Source organism: Cucurbita maxima, unplaced genomic scaffold, assembly GCF_002738345.1.
Source record: "Cucurbita maxima cultivar Rimu unplaced genomic scaffold, Cmax_1.0 Cma_Scf00024, whole genome shotgun sequence".
Taxonomy (NCBI): domain Eukaryota; kingdom Viridiplantae; phylum Streptophyta; class Magnoliopsida; order Cucurbitales; family Cucurbitaceae; genus Cucurbita; species Cucurbita maxima.
Genome location: NW_019272040.1, coordinates 371,139 through 396,849, shown reverse-complemented (window position 1 = coordinate 396,849; position 25,711 = coordinate 371,139). Strand labels below are relative to the sequence as shown.

The 25,711-nt window shown below is 36.8% G+C and overlaps 6 protein-coding genes across 10 annotated transcripts in view; 3 read left to right on the top strand and 3 right to left on the bottom strand.

The window, feature by feature from the left end:
- LOC111497954 (AP2-like ethylene-responsive transcription factor At1g79700) overlaps nucleotides 1–7,306 on the top strand; it is a 9,446-nt gene extending 2,140 nt beyond the window's left edge. The window contains exons 7-10 of one of the 3 annotated variants that reach the window (XM_023148975.1): nucleotides 364–440; nucleotides 1,761–2,408; nucleotides 2,948–3,045; nucleotides 7,120–7,306. In XM_023148975.1, coding sequence (XP_023004743.1) covers nucleotides 364–440; nucleotides 1,761–2,293 — 610 coding nt within the window. In that variant the 3' untranslated portion in view covers nucleotides 2,294–2,408; nucleotides 2,948–3,045; nucleotides 7,120–7,306. Of the gene's footprint in view, nucleotides 1–363; nucleotides 441–1,760; nucleotides 2,409–2,947; nucleotides 3,142–4,664; nucleotides 4,753–7,119 lie in introns of those variants that run through there. The other 2 variants (XM_023148974.1, XM_023148973.1) reach the window with 2 other exon arrangements.
- LOC111497953 (tubby-like protein 8) lies at nucleotides 3,191–6,960 on the bottom strand. 2 transcript variants are annotated; one of them, XM_023148970.1, is made up of 9 exons: nucleotides 5,947–6,960; nucleotides 5,658–5,772; nucleotides 4,968–5,144; nucleotides 4,821–4,876; nucleotides 4,647–4,743; nucleotides 4,090–4,182; nucleotides 3,897–3,995; nucleotides 3,745–3,812; nucleotides 3,191–3,463 (listed from the first exon to the last, which is right to left on the bottom strand). In XM_023148970.1, the coding sequence occupies exons 1-9, from the start codon at nucleotides 6,381–6,383 to the stop codon at nucleotides 3,388–3,390; spliced, it is 1,218 nt and encodes a 405-aa protein (XP_023004738.1). In that variant the 5' UTR covers nucleotides 6,384–6,960; the 3' UTR covers nucleotides 3,191–3,387. The 2 variants fall into 2 exon arrangements, with proteins under 2 accessions (XP_023004738.1, XP_023004740.1); XM_023148972.1 differs by having other exon boundaries at nucleotides 4,090–4,179; nucleotides 5,947–6,600.
- A 1,152-nt stretch (nucleotides 7,307–8,458) lies between the features above and the next one.
- On the bottom strand, nucleotides 8,459–10,645 carry LOC111497967. 2 transcript variants are annotated; one of them, XR_002720703.1, is made up of 2 exons: nucleotides 10,481–10,645; nucleotides 8,459–8,993 (listed from the first exon to the last, which is right to left on the bottom strand). XR_002720703.1 is itself a non-coding variant. In XM_023148994.1 (2 exons), the coding sequence occupies exon 2, from the start codon at nucleotides 8,963–8,965 to the stop codon at nucleotides 8,684–8,686; it is 282 nt and encodes a 93-aa protein (XP_023004762.1). In that variant the 5' UTR covers nucleotides 8,966–8,993; nucleotides 10,379–10,462; the 3' UTR covers nucleotides 8,459–8,683. The 2 variants fall into 2 exon arrangements, 1 of the variants encoding a protein (XP_023004762.1); XM_023148994.1 differs by lacking the exon at nucleotides 10,481–10,645 and adding an exon at nucleotides 10,379–10,462.
- A 983-nt stretch (nucleotides 10,646–11,628) lies between these two features.
- LOC111497978 (probable serine incorporator) lies at nucleotides 11,629–16,554 on the top strand. The gene is made up of 7 exons (XM_023149009.1): nucleotides 11,629–11,735; nucleotides 12,045–12,265; nucleotides 13,268–13,507; nucleotides 13,600–13,711; nucleotides 14,195–14,369; nucleotides 15,154–15,394; nucleotides 16,081–16,554. The coding sequence occupies exons 2-7, from the start codon at nucleotides 12,082–12,084 to the stop codon at nucleotides 16,362–16,364; spliced, it is 1,236 nt and encodes a 411-aa protein (XP_023004777.1). The 5' UTR covers nucleotides 11,629–11,735; nucleotides 12,045–12,081; the 3' UTR covers nucleotides 16,365–16,554.
- Nucleotides 16,555–17,284: 730 nt separating this feature from the next.
- On the top strand, nucleotides 17,285–21,104 carry LOC111497598 (26S proteasome regulatory subunit 7). The gene is made up of 10 exons (XM_023148429.1): nucleotides 17,285–17,476; nucleotides 18,030–18,111; nucleotides 18,221–18,312; nucleotides 18,389–18,466; nucleotides 18,689–18,750; nucleotides 19,131–19,275; nucleotides 19,412–19,630; nucleotides 19,732–19,913; nucleotides 20,096–20,271; nucleotides 20,667–21,104. The coding sequence occupies exons 1-10, from the start codon at nucleotides 17,390–17,392 to the stop codon at nucleotides 20,822–20,824; spliced, it is 1,281 nt and encodes a 426-aa protein (XP_023004197.1). The 5' UTR covers nucleotides 17,285–17,389; the 3' UTR covers nucleotides 20,825–21,104.
- A 915-nt stretch (nucleotides 21,105–22,019) lies between these two features.
- Nucleotides 22,020–24,836, bottom strand: LOC111497599 (pre-mRNA-splicing factor ISY1 homolog). Its single transcript, XM_023148430.1, has 2 exons — nucleotides 24,656–24,836; nucleotides 22,020–23,177 (listed from the first exon to the last, which is right to left on the bottom strand). The coding sequence occupies exon 2, from the start codon at nucleotides 23,156–23,158 to the stop codon at nucleotides 22,247–22,249; it is 912 nt and encodes a 303-aa protein (XP_023004198.1). The 5' UTR covers nucleotides 23,159–23,177; nucleotides 24,656–24,836; the 3' UTR covers nucleotides 22,020–22,246.
- Nucleotides 24,837–25,711: the final 875 nt, after the last annotated feature.

Here is a 25,711-nt window from a genome sequence, read left to right as displayed (position 1 = left end):
TTTTTTTTTTTTTTTTTTTTTTTTTTTTTTTTTTTTTTTTTTTTTTTTTTTTTTTTTTTTTTTTTTTTTTTTTTTGCATGAGAAGATAGAATCCATTATCATCTTTGGGAGCGTGGGAGTGTGGAGGATTATTAGAAGTGTGTCTCACATTAGTTAATTTAGTGGAAGATCATGAATTTATAAGTAGGGAATACTATTGAGGAAGCTCAAAGCAAAATCATGAGAGCTTGTGTTCAAAGTGGACAATATCATATTATTGTGGAGAATCGTGTGATTCCTAAACTGGAATTATAGCGTATTTACATTTTTTTTTTTTAAATTGAAAGAATTTGGCTTAATTTATATCCATTTGAATTGCTGCAGGCACCATCATAATGGGAGATGGGAAGCTCGAATCGGCAGAGTGTTCGGCAACAAATATCTTTACCTTGGAACATACGGTATTTTTCTCTTTTACTGCACAAACCCAACTTTTAACAGTTGAAAATAGACTAAATCTATAATTTAATTAGAGAAAAAACCACGTAAAAGCTAAACATATATAAATGGGAAAAAAAAAACAATTGTTTCTTTAAATTATAGGTTTTTCATGATGTGGTCAACAGCCTCCTTCATTATATTATTATAGAGTTGCTATCACACATCATACCATTTTTGTGTCTTATTTCATGCATCACTCTTTAATATTTTGAATGAATAAGAATAGTTTTATTTCTTTTGTTTGTTAGTTCAATATGTCATCTAATCTTTTCATTTCATAGAATAATTTATATTATCGTCTGCCCTTATATTCTAATTTTTTTTACTGAAAAAACCCATAAAATTAATTATTAAAGATTGTTCTATGTTTATCATCTAATTATATAATGTGTATTTATTATACATTTCAATAAAAACCGTTCTCTCATCTCGATAATAAAATAAAGTGTTTGAAAACTGTGGTAATTTATCCTAAAATCTAGTTAAACTTCAGGCTTCCCCTCAAGACGGCTTCTCCTCAAGACTTTAAAACGAATTTTCTAGGAGAAGGTTTTCACACCCTTATAAATGGTAGTTTGTTCTCCTCCCCAACCAATGTGAGACATCACAATCCACCTCCCTTCGAGGTCCAGCGTCCTCGCTGACACTCTTTCCTTCCTCTAATCGATGTGGGACTGCCCCCAAATCCACCCGCTTTGAGGCCAGCGTCCTTACTGGTACACCGCCTCATGTCTACCCCCTTCAAGGAATAACGAGAAGGCTGGCACATCGTCCGGTGTCTGGCTCTGATACCGTTTGTAACACCTCAAATCCACCGCAAGCAGATATTGTCCTCTTTGGGCTTTCCCTTTTGAGTTTCCCCTCAGACTTTAAAATTGTTCTCCTTCCAACCAAGGTGGAATATCACACTTTAAATGAAGTTTTCAAACTTTTATTTAGTTGAAAACTATTTTCATTTAGACTTCCTAAGGTTTATTTTAAAGAGATGATTATCAAATTTTGTTCATACTATTTTTCTTCAACAAAAATTTAAATTTTTGTCTTTAAAAAAGCTAAAATATTTAAACCATATACGCAACTAAATCTAGTAGTTGGCATGTAGATCACCAAACCTCAACTGCAGCATGGCCAGCTATTTAAGATTTATTCATTTCGACACATGATATCATAAATTCATTGTCTTCTCACCAAAACTTGCATACATATTATTCGGGGAATTTAGAAATTAATATCTAATTTTTTTTATTGTTATTTCTATTTGCTTTATTTTCACTTTACAGCTACGCAAGAAGAAGCTGCTAGAGCTTACGACCTGGCGGCAATAGAACATCGTGGCCTTAACGCCGTTACAAATTTCGATATCAGCCGTTACATCAAATGTCTCCGTCCAGGGGAACAGCATATCCCAGACAATGACCGTCCATCAAGTCCAAACGCCGGCGACACTGCCTCAGAATTTGACCCCAAATCCCCTCTCGAAATTACCTTTCCGTCGCAATATTCGAGCTCCGACCAACCAACCACCGCGCCGGAACCTCACGGCGGCCACCCCTCATCATCGTCGGCGACGTTGGAGCTGCTACTCCATTCGTCAAAATTTAAACACATACTAGAAAGGACATCCGCCGCCGAGACTTCACAGACGCTGCCGGAATCCGTCCGGCCGCGCCGCTGTATACCGGACGACATTCAAACCTACTTCGATTGTAGTACTCAAGATTCTGACGACATTGCCGGAAGCGACGACGGAATTTTCGGGTACCTAAACTCGTATTTTCCTTCGTCAGTTTTTCATAGCGCACTCGATGCTTAATTAGGTGTAATCAAGAAAGGAGGAAATAACTTGGGCTGGCCATGGCCATGGCCATGGCGGATTACGACGATCATCAAAAACGGCGATAATGGAGGTCCGGAGGACATGGCCTGAGGTAGGTAATTAATTAAAATTTTAGAGAAAGTTGTTTTTATTTTTGTAAAGCCTTCTCTTTGATTCACAAGAATGGGAGAAGAAAACGTTTAATTATTTTCCCCCCAATAGAAATTATCTGCATGTTACCATAGAAATCTTGGGTGCATCCAGAATTGAGGTTGGAATTTTAGCAAAAATCACTCACGCATTTCTAAATTACAAAAAATAAAATAAAAAAAGGGGGATCAGAGTCTATCTCATGGGCTCATGGGTGAGATTTTATTTTATTTATTTATTTTTGTAGTTTTAAAAACTTATTCGAAAATGACTTTATTTGTTTTAAAGTGTTTCTGTTTTAAATAATTATTTGTTTTAAAGTGGTTCTGTTTTAGTATTGAATAAATGCATCTTTGACAAAATAGCAGCGCAGTCTAAAATTATTACTTTTTAAAATGTTGAGATTTTTTCCCATAGTTCAGAAATTCAGTCGAAGTAAATTATTATCTTAAAAAAAAATATGGGCTTCTTGCTGAGTTTAGGCATCCCTTTATTATGCAGGGTCCGGGCTACACATTTGGCGAGTGATTGTGATTTGGTTAGCTGGACATTGAAAGTCTTCCCGGTATACCAGCTCAACTCCTCCAGGAAAATCGATTGTAAGTATAATAAATTTGTTCGATTATGTCAAATCATTAAAGTTCTTGAAGTTCGAAAGTATTTTGTATAATTTAATCTTATGTTTAGATAAGCTATATTCTCCTTTTTGATGCTCTAATATTTGTGAATTATTAGGCCAATTGATCCAAAAGAGAAACATGATTCACCAAAACCATTAAAGCAAAACATTGTTAATCATCAAAATTCAAAACTCTTAAGTCAAGAGAATTTACAAATACATCTTCAATTAGAGTTGCACCGATATTTAGTAAGTCAGGGCATTGCAAGGAAGGTTGTTCAGAGATTGAACAGCAAAAGAGCTGAGAAGCAGCCAAGGATTATCATACTGAGCAACAAAGCTTTGAATCTATGGAAGCCAGGCATATGCAAAATGCTTGGTAACCTGTCAATGGATACCTGCCAAAACACAAAACACCCCATAATTCATATCAACATCCCACAAGTCTATGAGCTAATTTAAACTTTAATGTTCTACTAGACACAAAATTCAATCTTATATCTAATGGTTTCGTTTTCTAACAAGTCGATGACCTTTTAGAAAGTAGCATGAAAGTACAACTGACTAAATGATAGGACATCCAGTTGGTTTTGGTCGGTTTTATTTCCAATGAACACAAAGAAGGGTTTTTTTTTCAAGTTTTATTTTCTTAAAACTGACTAGGAATTGATCTGCTTACCTATAATCCATCACATACTTGGACTTCCCAATCCTTCCAAGTTGGAGAATTGTTTGCTTGCCATTTTCCTGTGCCAAAAGCCCACTAACAAACTCAGCCTCTTCCAGTTGAAATTCATTCTCTTTCTATCTCATTAGAATGTAGATTTATACCTCTAAAGTTAACTGAAAATTCTTCACAGAGGTTTGGATCGTAAGACCTGAAACTGCTCTTCCTCTGTCTCTGAAGTCCAACTCATATTGCTTAGAAATCTGAAGAACAACCAAGAGCAATGAAACATTGAGGAATATCCCAAAAGACTTCAAGTCTCTATTCAAGAGTTTTGAATTGCAATTTCCAATTCACCTTGTTGTATTGAGGAACTCTAGAGACAAGCTGGTGGACTTTGGTCTTTTCTTCCTCCCACTCCCTTGGCAGCCCTGCTATGTGCTGCACCTGCTACAGCATACAATCAAGCAGCTATTTAAAAAGTTTCGAAAACGTTCGGAAAAATATCGAGAAGTATTCGAAATGCCTACAATACGAATATGAAATACTAATAGCAACTCAATGACTTTTATTGAACTATTGTTTCATTGATGTTTTGGAACCGCTCAAACTTACTGCTAGCAGATATTATTCTATTTGGGTTTCCTCTCAAGATTTTTAAAACGTGTCTGCTAGGGAGAAGTTTTCACACCTTTGTAAAGAATGTTTTGTTCCCCTCTCCAACTAATGTGGAATCTCACAATCCACCTCCCTATTGGGTCCAGTGTCCTCGCTGACACTCGTTCACCTCTCTAATCGACATGGGATCTCACATGTTTCTATTGACATTTCTATAACTATGAAGGCATCATATCACATTGTTGGTACACAAAGCCTTGTAAGAGTTGAAAAGATTTTCATATGTTCTTAAGCACCTGATTGGTGTTTTTCAGCTGAATTGTTTGATGCTTGGGGATGAAAGCCTTCATGCTTCTATGACTGCCTGTCCAAGTGGTTATTGTAGGCATGAATCTGTAGAAAAAACAGGCAAATCAGTTACTCCAAACGAGAAATAGAGAGAGAGCTGGAAGGATGGGGTGGCGGCCTACGTTACAGCAGCAAGAAGCGATTTCGACTGGCTCGGGATGGGTTTCAGTCGGCTCGCCTGAGAATGAACATGAAAAGAAACCATGTCATAATCATAGGTACTCAGCGAACTTCTTTCTAATTCAACACAATTCAACATTCCATTAAACCTGATCCCATATATGATATTTCGAACCAACAAGGTTTGTAGTCATGGATCCAACAAAACTATCATCTGCATTGCACAATATCCCTCTTGCACTCTGAGCTATTTTATACTCTGACCTCCCATTCTGTCGTCGATGCCGAGCCACCGCCAACTTCCGGTCCTGCCTTCCCTTCCCTTCCTGATACCAAGATGGTTACCAAGAACTATTAAGTAGGTGCAGGGTTGGGAGTTTCTATTGTTCTATTTTTCTTGGAGGGTTGAGTTAGAAAGTCCTAAATTTCTCATAAAACACCCTTGATTATAAGATAGATAATCAAAATCTCAAGGTTAGAGAAACATAAACACAACCATCCTCAAAAAGTCTAAAACTGAACCATGAAGATTTGGCATAAGCAAACTAACTTTCAGATCCCACTCTCAGTTTGAGAGGAGAACAAAGCATTACATATAAGTGTATGGAAACCTCTACCTAGAAAATGCGATTTAAAACTATGAAACTGACGGACAGGCCAAAGCAAACAATACCTGCTAGCAGTAGGCTTGTGATGTTACAATAACCCGTTTAAAAGGGCACCATTTCTAACCATTTTGCTTCGAGTTTTCCGAACTAGATTTGAATTTTGAAAATACTAACAAAATAAAGAAATTCATGAACCAAAGTAGTATAAGAATGGGAAAGAGACAAACTTACATTGGTGTAGAGAGAATAGAAAGCACCACCACGAAGTCCATCCGGTGACTTCTCCTTCACAATGACACAGGTACATCTCCCCACATCCACAGGCAATGGCCTACACAACAACGACCTGAAAAAACAAAACAAAACACTTAATCACATCCTTAACATCCTCAAAAGAAGCTGTGAGGTAGTGTAGTTGAAATGGTAATCAAAATGAGTATTCAATGTGTTGTTCAACAAGGTTGTGAGATAGTAAGCTTAATTTAATTCTCAAAAACAGAGAACTAATAAGAGAACCCACCTGTTAGGCAATGTGGACCAAGAAGAAGCTGGAGCAGCTTCAGAATCCGAAAAGTCCCAAATCTTCAACGAACTAGAGTGCTCTGAATCAGTCCCCTCCCACAACTTAGACCCAAAAATCTTATCTGGTTCATTCATCTGCATACACAGATGAAGCGACGAAGGCTTCAACGCCTTCCCAGTCGAAAACGACTTGAAATCCCCAAATTTCTTAGGATTAGCACAAGACCCATTACTCGGATTCGCGTTTTCTTTGTCGCAGAGCACTCCATTTTCATCGCTCTGTTTCTCCTTCGTATTGGGTGTCAAGTTTTCTTTACTTTGCCGGAATCCGCCGTCGCTACAGCTACGGTTGTGCCGGAGGTCAGTAAGGGGATTGACATAGAGAGGATTATAGGAAGTTTGGCGATGAATGATCGTCTTCTTGTCACCACTCATTCTTTTGTCTGTTGAGACAAGAACAGGGGAAGAGTTAAGAGAATGAGAAAATGGGGGAAGGTATTTTGTGGTCTAGTCTCTATCTCTGGATTCATAACCTGGAATTTATATGCGAGGAAGAAAGAGACCATTAAAAACATTTAGTTCTGTTTTAGAACATTTAAATTAGAGTGATTAAGAAAAGATTCAAACTTTAATTTTTTATTTTATTTTATAAGCTGAAGTGAGCTGTGGGAAGATGACATTGGGAAAGGTCAGAAGCTTTGGGGGAAAAAGGAAATATTTGAATTTGAAATGGGCATTGGAAAAAGTGGAAACTTTGGATTTTGTTTGGATGTTTTGTTTTTGCATGAGGAACCAACGGTAACCTTAAAAAAGAAATAATAATAAATAAATAAATAAATAAACAGTGGGATTTGACTGTTTGATGGAAAAGGAGGAAACGCGGGAAGTGGGCTTTTTTCAAAATGGGACATTTGAGAATCTGTCTTTGTCTATGTTCTTGTTCGGAAGTGGACCCCACTCTGTTTCATTTGCTTCATTCTTTCAAAAACGAGTTAAATAAATAAATCAAAACTATAGCATTTTAGGGAACATGTTTAAAATTAGTAATGTTAAGGTTTTTTTTTTTTCGAAATATATTTTAAATAAAAATACATGTAGTTCATGAAGTAGAAATAGATTTATCCTCGTTAGTTAAATGAGACTCAGGATCTCTCCTCTTTCTGTCTAGTAGGTGCAAGCAAGAAAATGAATATCAATATGGATAAATTGGGCGCTTTAACCATTCAGCCATGGATGTAAAGAGACTCAGCGAGTGAACTAAGTTTTGGTATTCCTTCTCAAGCTTCTATTTCTTCCGTTAAAGGAGATTCGGGAAAAGATGGAATAGGAAGTTAGGAAGTGTGTTTCCAAAACGAATAAGATACGGGTTGAGAAGGAGAAAGGGATTACATTTTTTGTCTTTGTCTTCGACCTTGCCCTATATTTATAAGCTCGTATATATTGAGAAATTATCAATTAAAATTATTTAAAAAATATATATATATATACAAAAATGAGGAAATTTCTTTACAAAGAATTCACTTCGGTCCAATTAAACTAGGTTTAAATTGGGTATGAAGTTGGAGGTTGAGTGATAGATTTATGGTTAATTATTAAGTTTAATTCCGTGCCTATCAAATTATAAATTTTTGTCAAAACAAGTTGTCACATCATTATTAAAATTAATTATTAAAATAAATACAGAAAAAATTGAACTCCTTACAAAAAAATTTACAGGTGTTCACAAATTAAATTATATTAATCTACCATGCAACTTAAGATAGCCCAATATCATTGGGTCGTATGGTTGTTGGACCAAAAACTAATTTAGCCCAAAATCCTACAAGGCTCGTCAAATTCTATAAATAGTTTTCAAATTCCAAAATTTAAAGCTTCAACAATTTAGGGAACAGAACTCCATAAGAGAATTCATAAGAGTCTGAAAGCTAAAATAACTGAAAAAAATCCATAGCTAGAGAATGGAGAAGATTAAAAACCCGAAAAGATTATGTGACGCCACTTAGGTACATGAATGAACAGAGATCGCAGACCAAGTCTTATTTCCTAATATTCTCATCTAGAGAATGGATAACATTAAAAACCTGAAAGAGGTACATGAATGAACAGAGATCACACTCCTAAGTCTTATTTCCGAACATTAAAAACCTGGAAAGATTATGTGACGCCACAAAGATACATGAATGAATAGAGATCGCACCCCTAAGTCTTATTTCCTAATATTTTCATCTCTCGTTTCTCATGAACCAAACAAGCTGTTAAGTTTTCATATTTTGAAATTATAATAATTTAATTCATTTTTTTGAAACATATCACGAATATTTAATGAGATTTCTAATTTTCTTATATATATATTGCTACTAAGAGTACACACAGCTATTCATGAGTCAACCAAACAGATTTCAGGCATCTTAGGCACCAGTGAATTGTTCAAATAAAGCATTAAATTCGTTTCTGCAGGATAACACAGTTCATTTTCATGCACCCAAGACCACATACATTACTAATCAGCAAACACAAAATGACTGGTTAATGCATTCTTTGTGTTAAGAAATTCATTTCTCAGATAATAATGTATACAGAGTTCACTTGCATTTTACTACACAACTTTGTATGGCAAACTGACTAACTTGAACTCATTTTCTTTCTTTCTTTTTTTTTTCTCTTTTTAAATCTTCAACCCAAATTGTTCAGAATTACAAACAAAATGCACGAATTTCGGAGCACTAACCCGAGTATTAAAGAATTTTCAGTTTCCCTTTAGCCATGGAAGTCTTTGCAAGCTCCAGTTGACACTGAGCCTTTTGCGCCCCAGTCAATCCAGAGCAAGAGGAAGAGCCTAAGGTGACAGCAAAGTAAAGGTAAATCGTGCAAAGAAAAGTCAAGAGGACAAGTGCTGTGAGGAGGAAGCGATGTCGCTGAATGAGTGTCGACCAACTACCCAACTCATTCGGAGGAAAGGCCTTTCGGAATGATGGGGACCTCCTGTGAGGAGAAGACAGGACACTGTCAAGAACCATGTTGCATGATCCAACCTCCTCAGTCAGCCTGAAATGTAAAGCACGGATTAGATAACTTACTACATGATTTTTGAACTTTTTTCACAATAGATTGAAGTTCATTTAGCATGCTAGCAGAACATTTTGAGGAAGGGTAACTGTTCTCAGTTTCTAATGTTGTTGATGATGATTTCACCAAGAACAAAACATTCCAAACATCATATATAAGTAAGAAATCCAAACAGTGGCACTTTTTTTTTTTTTTTCCCTAAAAAATGGAACTCATACGAGCACAATTCTTTATCTCTCGGCTCTTGTACTGATGCAAGACAAATGCAACCAAGTAACCATTCATCACTGTTCTCCAGATCTTCCATTACCAACAGATGTAAGAATGAGGCAATCAACACTCCCAATGCAGGACAACGTTGTTTATTTCAATCTATGATGCAGAAATAAGCCAAAGAATGCAATTTTCAAACATGGGGTTAGAACCTACGACCCTCAAGGGAAAGAGTTCATGTCAATAACCGTTGAGCTAAGCTCAGTTTGGTATAAATTTGATATATTCTAATCGGAAGAAAAGTAGCTCATCAAGCAATTACTTTCAATGTATTGTAGAGAAAGACAACATTCCTGTCACATAAACACCAATATCATAATGGCAATCTAAAAAAACCATAGTCTGACTAGTCCACCGAGAAGCAGGCAACTAAGTTCAAAAGGTGCCTCAAAATTTATCCAAATAGATAACCCACAAGCACATGTCTGAAGGTCGCTAGAACATGAAATTAACACAACTCTTATAACTCTTCTTGTTGTGACTTGATAACTTCAGAAATTTCAAGCATTAAGATAGGCAGACCGAGTTCTTGAAAAATGGATATATCCCGGTAAATTGCAGTCCATTGGCTAAAGTCGATGATGCAGATTTAATTACTTATTAATTATCAAAGATGAAAACGACCAGAAAGAACCCCAAAAATTCAGATGCAACTGTAAGCCAGTAAAATTTAATGTGAACAAGAACCCCAAAATTCGAACATTTTAAACAGTAGAAAGTTACAGAGGTTCAAAAATGAAACTCTTCCTCCGTGTTCCTAAATTAATCCCAAACCCTATCATTTCGAAACCTCTACTACGCTAAAATTCCTCCCACCCAAAAGAACGTAAAGAACCAAACAAATAAACAACCACAACTAAATCACAAAACAAAACTCACGAGATGGCAAGGTTTCAGAAGATCGAATTCTCAAAATTTACACTAAAATCAGATCGAGGCACATTGTTAAACCTACAACAACAATCACTCAATCCCTTCAACAGAAAGCTGTATGAACACAGCTCCGATCTAAACCCATCCAAATCCCCCAACGAATTCAATCAAAACAACCAACATTTCAACCAAAATCCAACAAAAATAAACAACCATACCGAGCAAATTTCAAGCGATACACATCAGTTGGAAACAGCAGATCAAAGAGAAATAGAGAGAGAGAGAGAGAGAGAGAGAGAGAGAGAGAGAGAGAGACTTACAAAATCAAAACCCGCTAATTCCAAACAGAACGAGCTGAACAGATATTTTTGTGGTGCTTATCTGTTTCAACACGCCTCGGCTGCTGGAGAAAAATGCCCGAAAGGCCGTCCACGCGGTCTCCACAGTTGGAAAACTTTGCAGAGGGAAAAAGAAAGCGTGGGAATGATATATATATATAGAGAGAGACAGATATATCTGAAATCAATGACGGCTCTTCGATGTGGTCTAGGGCCACCATAAAAACCGACCCATATACGGTTTATTTTCGTTCTGTGTTTTTTAAATTGAAATTAAATTAAATATTTTACAGCTAGGAGAGAGAAACCAATTTCCAACTTTCTCCCTCCTTTTTTTTTTTTTTAAATATTTATAATAAAATGTAGAAATATACCTATAAATTAGTATCGCTCTCGAACAAGATCTTGTTCGGAGTGTGAATTTAACATGTTATATCTGAATTTGAGCTCAAAATTTAATATCAAAATCAGTTGATTGATGTTCTTGTCTTGAAGATATTAGTTAATCTTATACCTGCAAAATCATATGTTTAGTGGTTAAATCCTGTCAAATCATTAGTTTAGTCATTGATGTTCCACGTTAATACCTTAATCTAGCTCATCTAGATCAGTATATAAAAGAGATAAAGTTACTTAAATTAAGAATTAAGTACCAAGCTCGGCCACATACAATGATAACTAAATTAGCTCGATTTTAGTGAGAGGTGTAGCACAAGCTAATGGTTCTGTAAGCATATTCTTCTTCCTTATGTACACAGAATTAAGATTTTTGGGTGTGTTGTTTTTAACGATTAGCACAAGCCGGCTTGACTTGCCCTAGGCATGGGTTCCATGCAGATGCTTGAACTTTGTCTGATTCATGTAGGATACGTTTCAATATATTTCTAGTTGATCTGTTCGATATCTATTTGTTTAAAATTGTTGAGTTTATATTATATAGATTTTTTACCTGTGAAGATTTTAAAAACTAAAAAAAAAATAATTAACGGAGATTTCAATTTTTTTTAAAATTTCAAATATTTATTTTTTATATGGTCTTTAGAATTCAAATTTTTTTTCTTTTTTCTACATGATTTTTTGTTTTTAAAAAATAAGTTTATAAATTACTTTTACCTCAATCTATCCATATATATATATATATAAACCGGATTTAGTTTCGAATCTTGATCTCTCATACGATTGTTCGGGTGGGTTGCTTGGTGATCATAAGAATTTTCTCCTCCTTATCTCTTCCGAGGTAATTCTGCGATTAGTTTCCTTATATCTGTTCTTCCGTGATTGCTTATTTCAGCAAAGAAAACCCCTCTATGTTCTAATGTCACTGCAAAATTGAATAAGATGTTGTTGATTTTGGTTTACTGATAATGTTGGTCAGAGGATTTATTGGATTGCTCTGTTGTCTGTATTCTTGATTTAATATGATTAGGTTTATCGTTTTCTGGAGCTTAATGTTGTTCGGTTATGGAGAATCAGGCTTATTTGAATGCTGAGAGTTATTACGATTTGATTTTCCTATGACTTGGGTCTGGCTCCTTGGCATTGGCAGATAAGCTTGTAATCTGGTGGCTGCGTAAGGAAAGAAGATGTGGGCGGCTTCTTGCCTCGCGTCGTGCTGTGCAGCTTGCGCTTGCGATGCCTGCCGCACGGTTGTTTCCAGTATTAGCCGAAGGTCTGCAAGGATTGCATACTGTGCCCTCTTTGCACTCTCTCTGATTGTTTCTTGGATTCTTAGAGAAGTTGCTGCTCCTCTTATGGAGAAGATCCCTTGTGAGTCATGACTTTCCCCTTTCTTAAATGTCTACAGATTTGTAGTAGTAGTACAAGCCATTGCAGATGATTGCGTAGTGTATTTCGCTCTCGCTCGTAGTGCCATCTTATCTTGTGCTCGCTTTGATGAATCTATATGGAATTCTTGAAAATTTTCCTTAGAATAAGACAATATCTTGTAACTCCTCAGAAGGAATTAATCTTACTATGTGGCACATATGTGCCACAGCGAGAGTGAATGTTACAAGACGAGTGTCTCGGGCGTCTTCCTTTTAAATGAGTTTTTCAAGGATATTATTAGACAGTAGAGGTGTGTCGGTATTACGCCCCAACCCATGTGTCAGAGGTTAGATTATACACTTGCTATCTAGAGCAGGTTCGATACCCGATGAGAAACTAGATGGATGGATATTCGAGATGTCCCGATGAGATGATTGACACATGGACTCGTTCTCAACAGATGTGTCCGAGCACAATGCATGGGTCGTGTTGTTGGGAACCGAGATGACGATGAGAGTGCGACATTGTTTACAAGAGACCTTGGCTTGTAGTAGAGGTAAGGTCGAGCCAGATGACTTGACCTAATGTAGAGGCAAGTCGACTAGAGTTGTAGACAATTGAACATGCACACACGAGCGGCGTGTGTGACCGAACAAGCTTGGATTTCGCACAAATTGTGTTTGGTTAGTGAAGACAAACCTAGCATACATGGGCCCGTTCCCAACAGATGTGTCCAAGCACGATGCATGGCTCATTAGGAAATTGGCTCTGTGATTGGTTGTAATCATCCTTTTCTATTTAGCACTTTTTCTGTTACTTCTTCTAATCCTCAAACTTGCTGTTTGTTCTTTAACTGCTCTAAGGGGTACTTACTACTAAGAATCATTATCAGATGATAATGAAATATTGTCGACTTTAAAAGCTGTCTCCAAAGCATCCCCATTGCTGTTGACTGATAGTTTCAAGTATTATGACAGATTTTTATTGTTTGTCTTTTTTCAGGGATCAACACTTTCCATGAAACACCTAGCAGGGATTGGTTTCAAACTGATGCAGTCCTGCGGGTTAGCTTGGGAAATTTTCTCTTCTTCACCATTCTATCTGTGATTATGGTTGGTGTGAAAAGTCAAAGGGATCCCCGTGATAATATTCACCATGGTGGATGGATGGTGAAACTCATTTGTTGGTTCCTTCTAGTGGTACTAATGTTTTTCATTCCCAACGAAATTATTACCTTTTACGGTAAGAAGACTTCCAGTTTGTGATGGTTTAATTTTAGATCCTTTCCCTTATTTCTTTCTTTAAAATGGCATTAATATATTCTGCATTTACAGAGTCTATATCAAAATTTGGCTCGGGATTGTTTCTTCTCGTTCAAGTTGTTCTTTTGCTGGATTTTGTTCATAGATGGAATGAAACCTGGGTCGGATATGATGAGCAGTTTTGGTTTGTAGAATTATAGTTTCTTCTTGTGCCTTCTTATTGTAACCGTCCAAGCCCACCGCTAGCAGATATTGTCATTTTTGAGTTTTCTCTTTCAGGCTTCCTCATAAGGTTTTTAAAACGCGTCGGCTAGGGAGAGGTTTCCACATCCTTGTAAAGAATGCTTCGTTTTCCTCTCCAACCGATGTGAAATCTCACAATCTACCCCCCTTCAGGACCAGCATCCTCACTGGCACTCGTTCCTCTCTCCAATCGATGTGGGATCTCACAATCCACCCCCTTCATGGCTCAGTGTCCTTGTTGGCACACCTCCCGATGTCTGGCTCCTAGCAGATGCGTTTTAAAAACCTTAAGGGAAATCTGAAAGGAAAAGTCCAAAAAAGATAATATCTGCTCGCGGTGGGCTTGAACGGTTACATTCACTCTCTTTCCTGAGTCTCTTTTTGGCTTTGTAACTAATGTTCGAGTTTCCCCTCTTCTTATTAGGTACATTGCCTTATTTGTTGTTTCACTTTTCTGTTATGTGGCCACGTTTGTCTCGTCTGGGTTCCTCTTCCATTGGTTCACACCATCAGGACATGATTGTGGGCTCAACACCTTCTTTATTGTCACGACCCTAATTTTTGCGTTTGTTTTTACCGTTGTTGCACTACACCCTTCAGTAAGTTTTTCCCTCTTTCATCTTTCATCAATCAAACTGTATCTCTTAGATGGCAAGTCATTATTGTGCATGTCTATATATATTTCCTGCCTCTCCCTCTCGTCTATCTTTCTGTCCTACAAATTAGAAATAATTTCTTCAAATTTTGCCTCCATTCATAATAGATTTGGCTAATGTCCAAGTTGTTGTACTAGGACACTCATTGTGCCTCGCTAAGAAGAGGTTTTCACACTCTTATAAAAAATGTTTTGCTCCCCTCTCCAACCAATGTGGGATCTCACAATCCATCCCCTTCAGGGCCCAGCATCCTCGCTGACACTCGTTCCCCTCTCCAATCGATGTGAGATCTTACATCCACCCCCTTTCGAGGTCCAACATCCTCACTTCCCCACCGCCCGATGTCCACCTCTTTTCAGGGCACAGCGTTCTCGCTGGCACACCACCCGGTGTCTGATTTCGATACCATTTGTAATAGCTCAAGCCCACCATTAGCAGATATTGTTCTCTTTGAGCTTCTGTTCAAGGTTTTTAAAACACGCTCGCTAGGGAGAGGTCTCCACACAATTATAAAGAATGCTTCATTCCACTCTCCAACCGACTTGGGATCTCACAATCCACCCCTCTTCGAGACCAACGTCCTCGCTTAGAAATTTACGCCTCTGGCGGTGTCTTTTAACTGTTATGGTGTTATCTTGAATTATGACTTTCGCGTGGATATCTTTTCAAATACAGAGTGCCTACATTTTCCTCGTCTCTTATGACTTCCAACATGATGAAAAAACAGGTCGGTGGCAGTGTTTTGCCTGCATCGGTCATCTCGCTATACTGCATGTATCTCTGTTACTGTGGACTTGCTAGTGAACCAAGAGACTATGAATGTAATGGTCTCTACAAGCATTCCAAGGCTGTTTCTACTGCCACTCTTGCCTTAGGTCTTCTCACAACTTTTCTATCGGTTGTCTATTCTGCTGTTCGTGCTGGTTCTTCTACAACCTTGCTTTCCCCTCCAAGTTCACCTCGTGCAGGTAAAAGTCAGCTATTTTATTTTTATTATTTGGATTTTATTGTTCTTCTGAAACACACAAGGTTATGCAAATGGTTAATGTTGCATTGTGTGAGAGGTAATGTGAGATCCTACATTGGTTGGAGAGGGGAACGAAACACTCCATACAAGGGTGTGAAAACCTCTCCCTAGCAGACACGTTTTAAAACCTGTGAGCTAACGGCGAGACATAACGGGCCAAAGTGGACAATATCTGCTAGCGGTGGGCTTGGACTGTTATAAATGGTATCAGAGTCAGACACTGGGCGGTGTGCCAACAAGGATGTTGGGCCCCAAGGGGGTGGATTGTGAGATCCCACATCGGTTGGAGAGGGGAATGAAACATTCCTTATAAGGGTGGTGGAAACCTCTCCCTAACAGACGCGTTTTAAAAACCGTGAGACTGACGGCGATATATAATAGGCCAAAGCGGACAATATCTGGTAGTAGTGGGCTTAGGCTCTTACAAGTAAGAGTTCCAAACCTCTGCCTTGCCTATTGGTTAAGAAAATAATTTCTTAATTAGCTAATCTAAGCTCAAACCGCCCGTTTCCTTCGATCTTCGTGACGTTTGTAACCCTTCTTAAGTTCATGACTTTTATCTGTAGCGTCTCATGTATGATATAAGGTTATTGGGTATGACATTCTTGCTTCTGTATCGAATGGCAGGAGAGCCATTGCTTCCTCTTGAGAATTCGGGTGAGCGCGAGGAAAAAGAGAAGGCAAGGCCAGTTTCATATTCATATTCATTTTTCCACGTCATCTTCTGTCTTGCTAGTATGTACTCAGCAATGCTCCTGACTGGATGGACCTCCTCAGTTGGCGAAGGCGAAAGGTCGGTTGGTGTCAGGTGGGCATCGGTGTGGGTTCGGGTTGTGACCGGCTGGGCTACTGCAGCATTATTCATCTGGTCTTTGATTGCTCCTCTTCTGTTCCCAGACTGGGAATTTTGAGCACAATATTTGATGATGTTAATGGTGTCTAAACTCTAAGTAAGTCTTATTGCATGCACGAAGGCCGTGAACGAAAATGTCTAGTGTATATGGGGTTCACTGTGTTCACTTGCATATGAGCTTATAACAAAGTTGTAATATAAACTAAAGTCATAAACTCTGTCCAAACAGTTAGCTGTTTGGATGAAATTATTGCTCTAATTAGATGACATAAGAGTAACTAGTTTGCTTCTACTTCTACGGATTACGCACTAAGCAAATTGTGAGAAGAAATGTCAGGGAATAGAGTCAAAGATTTTGAATTCTTTCATTAGGTAAAGATTTTGATTCAAGAGAAGAGGACGATGATATTATATCAATGTCTCATTGGACTTCAAATTATGGGTGGGACATATAAATTCAAGCAAGGTTCAGTTTGGATTTTTCATAGGTGAAGTACAAGTTTGGTTAATAATTAATTATCAAAATATATATGGTTGCATTGTTTTGAAAAAATTAGAATTTGGTTCGATAGTTGAGACATTTTTTAGGCCCAACATATTATTGTAATTTTTTTTAATCGAAACAATTCTTAATAAATAATTCATAAAAATTATTTATTTTTAAACCTTTAATACATATTTTAAAAAATTATTTTACTAATAGTTAAAAATCATTTTTAAAGGTAGTTTGAGAATAAATATATGTATATATAATTGTATGGTAAGTCGGAGAGAAATTTTTATTTATTTGAACTCAATCCGAACCATACGCGTTGGTTGGGTTGATAAACAATTATAAGAATTATAAGACTATATTGGTAATTTAACAAAATAATAATAAAATAAATAAAGGTGGCGTTCAATTGGGTCGGCCCAATCTGGAAACCCAATGAGCGGCCCATGTATTTCATATAAAATGTTCCTATAGAACCATCGATGTCTCATTTCTAGCTTCCTTCATCATCAGTTGTCTTCGTCCGCAAGAAAATCACAACAGAGTTGCAGAATCCTACTCCGGAGTACCAAGTCTAACCTTGCAATCTGATGGCGCCGGACCCTGAGGATGAGATCAAGGACGAGAAGAATCCTCGCCCTCTCGATGAGGATGATATAGCTCTTCTCAAGACCTATGTATGTTCATTTAGCAGACCTTCTTTGTTTTCTACTTTATAAACCCTAATTGGTGCACTAATTTTCTATCCGTATCCTGTTTTCTACCCCATTTATACGTTCACATCTCATCATCGGATTAGATCCGGCGACTTTACTAGAATCGCGTTGCTTATGATGTGCGCTCCTAGTTCTGATAATTCGTGAGTTTTAGTGCCTGTATTCCTTCACCTGGAAGAATTTTAAATGTGAAGTAAGTTCACATTTGGTTCCCGAGTTGAAATGTCTGGATAATCTGTGAATCAGAGGGCTGCCATCTGTAGGCAGTACGATAATTTATGCACTATTGAACATCTCAGCTAATTCTTCAGGGCAGTTTTTTCATACAATTAGGGTCTCTGAATCTCGATTTTCTTCTTATCCGAGAACCTATGTCCAGTGGGTTTTATGTCAAGGCTCATCTTTTGGACAGTGGAATGGCATATTCTTATTTCTCAGTTTTTCGTCTATCGAAATGAGTAGTTTTGGTGTATCCTCAGTTTTGCTCTTGTAACACCACCATCCTCTTTTGCAGGGTTTGGGACCTTATTCAACCTATATCAAGAAGGTAGAGAAAGAAATCAAGGATATGGCAAAGAAGGTCAATGATTTATGTGGTATGTATGCTTCCCGTTCTGTATTAGAAACAGCCCATATATTTTTCTATATATACGTGAATAATCTGTTTATCCCTGAACTTAAATATCTGGATGGGTTGCATCACAGGCATTAAGGAGTCCGACACCGGTTTAGCAGCTCCCAGCCAGTGGGATCTTGTATCTGATAAGCAAATGATGCAGGAAGAGCAGCCCCTTCAGGTGTGATCTTAATGACGTTTGGATACACTTTTTTTGTGGTTTTTAGTTTCTGATGCAGCAATATGTTGTCAATCAGGTGGCAAGATGCACAAAGATCATCAATCCAAATTCTGAAGATGCCAAATATGTTATTAATGTGAAGCAAATTGCCAAGGTTAGTTATTAGTTTTGTGTTGTATAATGCATGCACTCAAAGTCAGTCAAGGCATTCGTTTTAAGTGTGGTTGTGGAGGAAAGGGAAAAGGAGGGACTTATTTACAGTCTTTATGTTTATGTCATTATTTCGTTGATAGTTTAGACTTTAAGAGTTTATTATCCACATTTTTTCCATTAAACCTGCAGTGGTTCTCTAACTTCCTTTACTTTTGTTATGTAGTTTGTAGTTGGACTTGGTGACAAAGTTTCTCCAACAGACATAGAAGAAGGCATGCGTGTTGGGTAGGTTTTGGATGTTCTACAAGTTGTTCTCAGCGTCTTGTATTGGTATAATCTGACGGTGTTCAATTCTTTACCATGCTGTCTGTCTTGTACTTAAATTTCAACTATATGATAATAAGCTCAGAATGATATTTACCTCAAGACAGTAGCTTATTTCATATGTGCATGGTTATGATGTATCATGTTTATGTTGCTTGATTTAGGAATAAACACCATCATTCTTCACTTTTGTATGTTACACAATGCTCTTTGGGAATGATACAATAAGTGATGCATCTGCCTTAAAAAAAAATCTCTTGCTTTTGGTGGCATTTTCTTGTGTTTGTACATGCAAGTATGGCATTGGTCCTAAAACGCTGACATTTTTTCTATTCTTACAGTGTTGATAGAAATAAATATCAGATTCAAATTCCTTTGCCTCCCAAGATTGATCCCAGTGTGACAATGATGACGGTAGAAGAAAAACCTGATGTGACCTACAACGATGTTGGTGGATGCAAGGAGCAGATAGAAAAGATGCGAGAGGTGTGTAGAAATTTTTTATTTGCATTTGCCTTTGAGTAGTTTCAGATTTGCCCGATTGTTTCTAATTTTATAATTCATAGAAACTTAAGTTTTTGTGTTTTTTTTTTTTTAATTTATTAAAAACTGTTACTTGTAGGTTGTTGAGTTACCTATGCTTCATCCTGAGAAATTTGTAAAGCTTGGAATAGATCCTCCAAAAGGAGTTCTTTGCTATGGTCCCCCTGGAACAGGCAAAACACTTCTAGCACGAGCTGTGGCTAACAGAACAGATGCCTGCTTTATTCGTGTTATTGGAAGTGAACTTGTTCAAAAATACGTTGGTGAGGGAGCTCGGATGGTCAGAGAACTATTCCAGGTTGGCTTTTATCATACTTCGTAGTTTTTCTTAGTTCATTTAATAAAATCAATGGTGTTCATACTTCTGCATTATTACTTATATGTTGTTCTGAACCCTAGATGGCACGTTCCAAAAAGGCTTGCATAGTGTTTTTCGATGAAGTTGATGCCATCGGAGGTGCTCGCTTCGACGATGGTGTCGGTGGTGACAATGAGGTTCAGCGCACAATGCTTGAAATTGTGAATCAACTTGATGGTTTTGATGCACGTGGAAACATCAAAGTTCTGATGGCAACAAATAGGTAAGTCATTTTACTAGTGGCCGTGGACAGCAAAAGTCTTTCATATTTCATAGTCACTACTTGGGTTGTATCTGGATGTATCATCTGCTAGTCATTTTGGTTCTTCGTTGCAAATTAAATGGGATCCTAGTTTCAGAATTAGTGATATGAAAATGACAAACTAATTTTCATCTCTCTTTCAGGCCTGATACACTTGATCCAGCTCTGTTACGACCTGGAAGGCTGGATCGTAAGGTCGAGTTTGGGCTTCCTGACTTGGAAAGTAGGACACAGATCTTTAAAATCCATACAAGAACCATGAATTGTGAGAGGGACATCCGGTTCGAACTCTTGGCTAGGCTTTGCCCGAATTCTACAGGTTAATACTTGCAGCATTACCTTTTCTGTATAATGTTTTTTCAAGGAGTCTTAAGGGACCATGTTCGGATAAAAGATGGCATCTGAAGTACTAGAAATTACATGTCAATGTCCAATTATCCTAATTTCATAATAGGGCGGGGTTGAAATCTTAAGGGCAAATCTTAATCCTACCCTCCTCACTTCTCGGCTTCGCCAATTTCTGTTTCTCGTTCCGACATAAGGTGTCTCTATTTTGATCTTAGGTGCACATATCCTTCCCTCTAAGACATTTTTACATGTTTCCAGCACTACTCACGTAGGCTCCTGCCATTCAACTAGTTAATTAACCGAGTAGTCCTTGCCTGTTGTACTGAAAAAAATTATTTTTCTAAACACGGTATGTCTTTCCTACAGGGGCGGATATCAGGAGTGTCTGCACAGAAGCTGGAATGTATGCGATCCGCGCTCGAAGGAAGACGGTGACAGAGAAGGACTTCCTTGATGCGGTGAACAAGGTGATCAAGGGATATCAAAAGTTCAGTGCAACTCCTAAGTATATGGTCTACAATTGATTGAGGCTCTGAAGTTCCCCTTCATTCTTTCAGAGAAGAAAAAACATGGGGAGGTGTACCAAGTAATCATCATTCATTTATCTTCTGTACAACTCTTATTGAACTGCACCGCTTTGTTTCTTCCCCATCCCATCATGTTTTGCAACAGAACCCTTTCTCCCTTTGTTTGCATCATTGTGATTTAGGTATAACCTTTTATCTTTATCCACTTTGCTTGATAGATACATCATCCATCCTTCCTTGGGCTAAACCAAATATGAAGCTTTTGATTAGCACGCTACATTAGTTCATAAAGCATTCCAAGTTATTTACTTGAGGATTCCTTTTGTCGTACGTTTCTTCTGGGCTGGAGCTGTTCAATTACAAATTGAGTCTTTAAATTTTTAAGTTTATATTTTTTTTTTTTTCCTTTTTGGACAAAAATTAGTTTATTCCCTCTAACTTTGGTAAGGAGCTTAAATTGGTACAATTATTAGTTTAAGGTTTTTTTTTTTTTTTTTTTGTTAAATTGATATATCTCCCAAAGGTTAGACTATAAATCAATTTTCACTTAATTTTTGTACATCTAAAGGATTGTGTCTAATAGACCATTAAATGTTTGAGTTTATATTCCACATCTTCGAAAATTCAATGTCCAATAAATTCCTATATGAAAATTAAATTAGGTGCCTAATAGTAATATCATTTACTTTGACCTATTTAACACAGTTTGAGTCTAAGAAATAAGTAAATTTAAAAAAAAAAATGATTTGATTCTTTGGCCCATTTGATAAAAAAAATATATATATATATAAAGTTTATAAGAACTTATTAGAATAAAATTTAATTGAACCATTCATAAAATCCTACAAAATGTTGAAGCAAATAGATTTTTGATCCCATCCAACGTAAAAAAAGAAAAAATAGTAAAATAGTTTGAGATATCGGGTGAAGGTTCTCTAGTGATTCGATCGATTGCAAGAGAAAATACCCCAGTGGAGCTTGGATTGGGGCAAGAGAAAAATCTCTTCTTGAAAAAAGTTCCTAAACTTGAAGAAACAGAATGGAATTACAAAGAACCTTATCCAATAATGAGCCTAAATATCAGTCTCTCAAGCATTCTCTCTGAGTACATGGATTTGGAGAACTCAAGCAAACTAATATCAAAGGTTTTTCATCACACTACTAAGAAATGTTCACAGCAAAAGCAAACAACAAACAAACATTATAACAGTATTTCATCATATACCTCGATCTTTGTTGTTGCTCTGGTTGGATACATTATATGATTTGTCAGTCAGACCACATAAGCAAGAAATCAGTGCATAAATCAAATTCATTTTCAGTGATGCATTGCATGGGCATAGAAAATTCAAGTATGAAAAACAATAACCAAATCTACTACAATTTTAAGCACTAACTACAAACATACTGTTGTTTAGTCTACCGCTGTATATTGAGCATGGTCTTGGCTTCACTCTGTTCCTCCAACAGCATGTCACTAGCGTACTTACTCAACAGTTCCATCTTCTTCTTCTCCAAAACCATCTTTTCAATCTCCTTTTCATCAGGTAATGGCACATGCACCACAAACTCCCTCTCCTTGTCCAAATTCTCCTTCATTTCTCTCTCTCTCCTCCTCTCTTCTTCCACAACTTCTTCCTCCTCTTCAAACAGCACCTCCTTCGCTGCAACGTTCACCACGCTAGCTACCTCCCCACTCTTTACGGCCCTCTTCGCTTCTTTCCTTATCTCTTCCATTCTTTGCCACTCTTCAACTGCCTCGGCTCTAATGCGCTCCTCACTTGGACCTTCTACTCTTTCCAAAACCCCATCCTCATCATCCCTGTAGCCATAGTAGCTTGCATCAATCCTCTTGTATATATCATAACGAGTCCTACGCTTTCTCAGCTCAGGAGGCTTCTCAAACAACTCCCTAACACCTGGTAACTTCTTAGCAGCACCAAAGTACCGATATCCAGGACCACGACCACTGGGGTTTGGAACATCAACAATATTCCCCTCTAAATCAGTCATTTTGGCCGAGTATTTGGTATAATTGGGGCCACCTAACTCAACTATACGACGTTCCCAATGTGACTTCTCTCTAATAAGCTTGTTAATTTCATCATTGAGATCTCGCAAACGGTGCTCACCAAGGCCTTCATTTTGGATCTCTGCAACCTTACGACCAATTTCACGCATAATTTGTTGACGCCATTTGTCAGCTTCTGCAAGGTCACGACACTCGGAGGCAAGGTAAGGCCGGCGTTCCTTGGGTTTCTTCTTCTCCTCAGCTTTTAAGGCTATGAAACGATTAAGCATCGACTGGGCCTTCTCCTCATTTCGAGCCATCTTATCCTACCCTGAAAATCTGCACCATACATTAGGAGAAATTGAGCTTCGTTTGATAAAAATTGAACTACCTTTTGTAAATTCGACTAGGGAACCAAGTTCCAGCGCACCCTCATTTATCCCAATTTAAAGAAAGTACCGAAGTTCACAAGCTCTGGCTTTGCTCTAATGAAAAACAGTGAATACATCAATCCATCCAAAACCTAGATAAGGATACGAACTAAGGAAAAAATACCCACACTTTAACAACACCTAGAAACTGGATAATAAAAGGGAAACCAACCATCTATAATTCTTTATAAGTACGAAGACTTGGATACAAGACGGAATTTCTTATATAATTGTAAAAAAACAGAAGCAATCATCTGTAGCAAGAAGAACCAGTGCGCCTAAGTCAGTTTTTGAAGGAAAAGAGCAATTTAGAATTTCACCAAAAAAATAAAAACAAACAACTCACCCATTTACTATGTGGAAATCAGTTGTTAAACCAACCAAAAAAGAGAAGCAAAACATAAAACCAGTCACCATGCACTTGTTTCAGTTCATTCAACCAATATTTGTTCCATTTCCTTGACAACCCCCAAATATATTTGTTATCTATGACCTGATAACAGATCTGTTCATTGCGAGACTAAAACTAGCATACAACTTGGAATTTAACTAAAATTCATAGAGGCTCTTATGGGAAAAACATTTCAAAAGTAATCCATTCAATGATCAATCAATAAATAATGAAGAAGTAAATCCGTATGACTATGTTGGCAAAACAGCCGTATCTGAGTCACCACAACCAGTTTGCTCACTTACAGCTTCATGTCAACTACACGCATCCTCTAAGTTCTAGGGCAACTGAATCAACGACCAAATGACAAACTACAAATAGTCTACAAGTGAATCGCCGCAGTTTTCAACTGAGAAATATTCGACAGACGAAAAACTATACAGCGTCATTTCCATCTGACCATCTAGCTTTCAATGAAACATCTTACCCATATGTATGTATGCACACATGAAACCACCGACCAAATGCCATACTACTAATCCAAGTAAATCAATCTTTAACGAGTTAATTTGACGATGGAATAACAAACAGACAAGAAATTCGGCCTTAAATCTTCAAAAACAAGAGCATCGGGCAGACAATAAATAACAAGAAATGTCTATTAGCCGAGCATAACAACATCATAACATCTGCACAACCACAATAACTATACGAAACTATATCTGATACCACAGCTATAAGTAGGCACACAACAGATACCGAGAGAGAAATACAGAAGTAGAATCCTTGCGGAGAGAGGTGAGGGAAAGAGAATGGAGACCAATAGACGAAGAAAGAAGACAGTAATGTTGGAGAAGATGGAGATTGAGACAAAGGATCAAGATATGGCCGCTAGGGTTTAACTACCAGGCATCTATGGTTTTCAATTCGAAATCTGAAGGGAAATTTCAATGAAAAGGAATAACAAAAATCAGATGAAGCTCAGGAAAACCTACCTGATCCTGAAGAATTCGGGCGTCAAACAATCTTCCGATCAAAATTTCGCCGCCAAGTAGCACCTGAAGAAACACTGATTCCGTCTGTTAAAGATATTTTCTATTGCATCAAATAATGGAGCGCAAAAGCCCGCCCGCTCGATCGCGAAAAGTTGGACAAATTATGTATTGATTTTCTTCCAAAAACTTTCAATTTTAATTCTAAGATTAATTAAATATTTCAATTTTTACTTTTCTTTTTTATGTCTTAAAAAAAAAATTAATGACCTAAACTAAACCCTAGTTTCAATTGGGTTATAAACTTAGTAACACGAATTTGGGCTTATAATATAATGGTCAAATATTTATTTCATTTTATAATTATTTATTCTCTAATAACTATTAAAAATAATTTTTAAATATTTAAAACGTAATCTTTTAAAATATATATTAAAATTTAATTACAAGTCTAAATTAAATATTCGAAAATAAATAAATATTTTATAAACTAATGTTGAACTTTTATCGAAAACAAAAATTTGAATAAATAATTAGAATAATCTAATGAACCCAAATAACTAAAAAATTATGATTATAATAAGTTTTAAAACTAACCTAAATTTTTATCAATTTATTTACTAGCGTAAATAAATAAATGGAGCTTATTAATTTCAATAATATTTAGTTACGCTTAAATTAGAAATGTCATTAAAAAAAATTCTAAATGTTGAAGAAAATAACACGCGAGTCTATTAATACAACTGTGTCGGATATAACAAAAAAATTATTATATTTAAAATAAATTCAACCATGTTTTCAATAGTTATTATATAATAAAATTTTGAATATCTTTAGATTCTTATATTGTTTCTAAAATCAAGAGAGAATAAGTGTTAAAAGGATCATTATAAGGTAGATATCTGTTTTACATTACCGTTTACCATATTTTTTCTTTTATTAAAGGTAAATATATTGTATTTATTTATTATTATTATTATTATTATTTACGGTTATTTCTTATTATTTATAATTTACCATATTTCTCTAAATGATTTTAAATAGGAGAACTCTTCAATA

What these genes read in the sequence shown, in the direction of transcription:
- LOC111497967 (XM_023148994.1), bottom strand. Translation starts at nt 8,965, where the DNA reads ATGGTTCTTGACAGTGTCCTGTCTTCTCCTCACAGGAGGTCCCCATCA.
- LOC111497598 (XM_023148429.1), top strand. Translation starts at nt 17,390, where the DNA reads ATGGCGCCGGACCCTGAGGATGAGATCAAGGACGAGAAGAATCCTCGC. An exon ending in GAAGGTCAATGATTTATGTG is followed by an intron (nt 18,112 to 18,220) that starts GTATGTATGCTT and finishes GTTGCATCACAG; the next exon opens with GCATTAAGGAGTCCGACACC. An exon ending in GAAGAAGGCATGCGTGTTGG is followed by an intron (nt 18,751 to 19,130) that starts GTAGGTTTTGGA and finishes CTATTCTTACAG; the next exon opens with TGTTGATAGAAATAAATATC.
- LOC111497953 (XM_023148970.1), bottom strand. Translation starts at nt 6,383, where the DNA reads ATGAGTGGTGACAAGAAGACGATCATTCATCGCCAAACTTCCTATAAT. An exon ending in TCTATTCTCTCTACACCAAT is followed by an intron (nt 5,145 to 5,657) that starts GTAAGTTTGTCT and finishes TCTTGGTATCAG; the next exon opens with GAAGGGAAGGGAAGGCAGGA. An exon ending in GAGTTCCTCAATACAACAAG is followed by an intron (nt 3,996 to 4,089) that starts GTGAATTGGAAA and finishes GTTGTTCTTCAG; the next exon opens with ATTTCTAAGCAATATGAGTT.
- LOC111497978 (XM_023149009.1), top strand. Translation starts at nt 12,082, where the DNA reads ATGTGGGCGGCTTCTTGCCTCGCGTCGTGCTGTGCAGCTTGCGCTTGC. An exon ending in TTGTTGCACTACACCCTTCA is followed by an intron (nt 14,370 to 15,153) that starts GTAAGTTTTTCC and finishes ATGAAAAAACAG; the next exon opens with GTCGGTGGCAGTGTTTTGCC. An exon ending in TCCAAGTTCACCTCGTGCAG is followed by an intron (nt 15,395 to 16,080) that starts GTAAAAGTCAGC and finishes ATCGAATGGCAG; the next exon opens with GAGAGCCATTGCTTCCTCTT.
- LOC111497599 (XM_023148430.1), bottom strand. Translation starts at nt 23,158, where the DNA reads ATGGCTCGAAATGAGGAGAAGGCCCAGTCGATGCTTAATCGTTTCATA.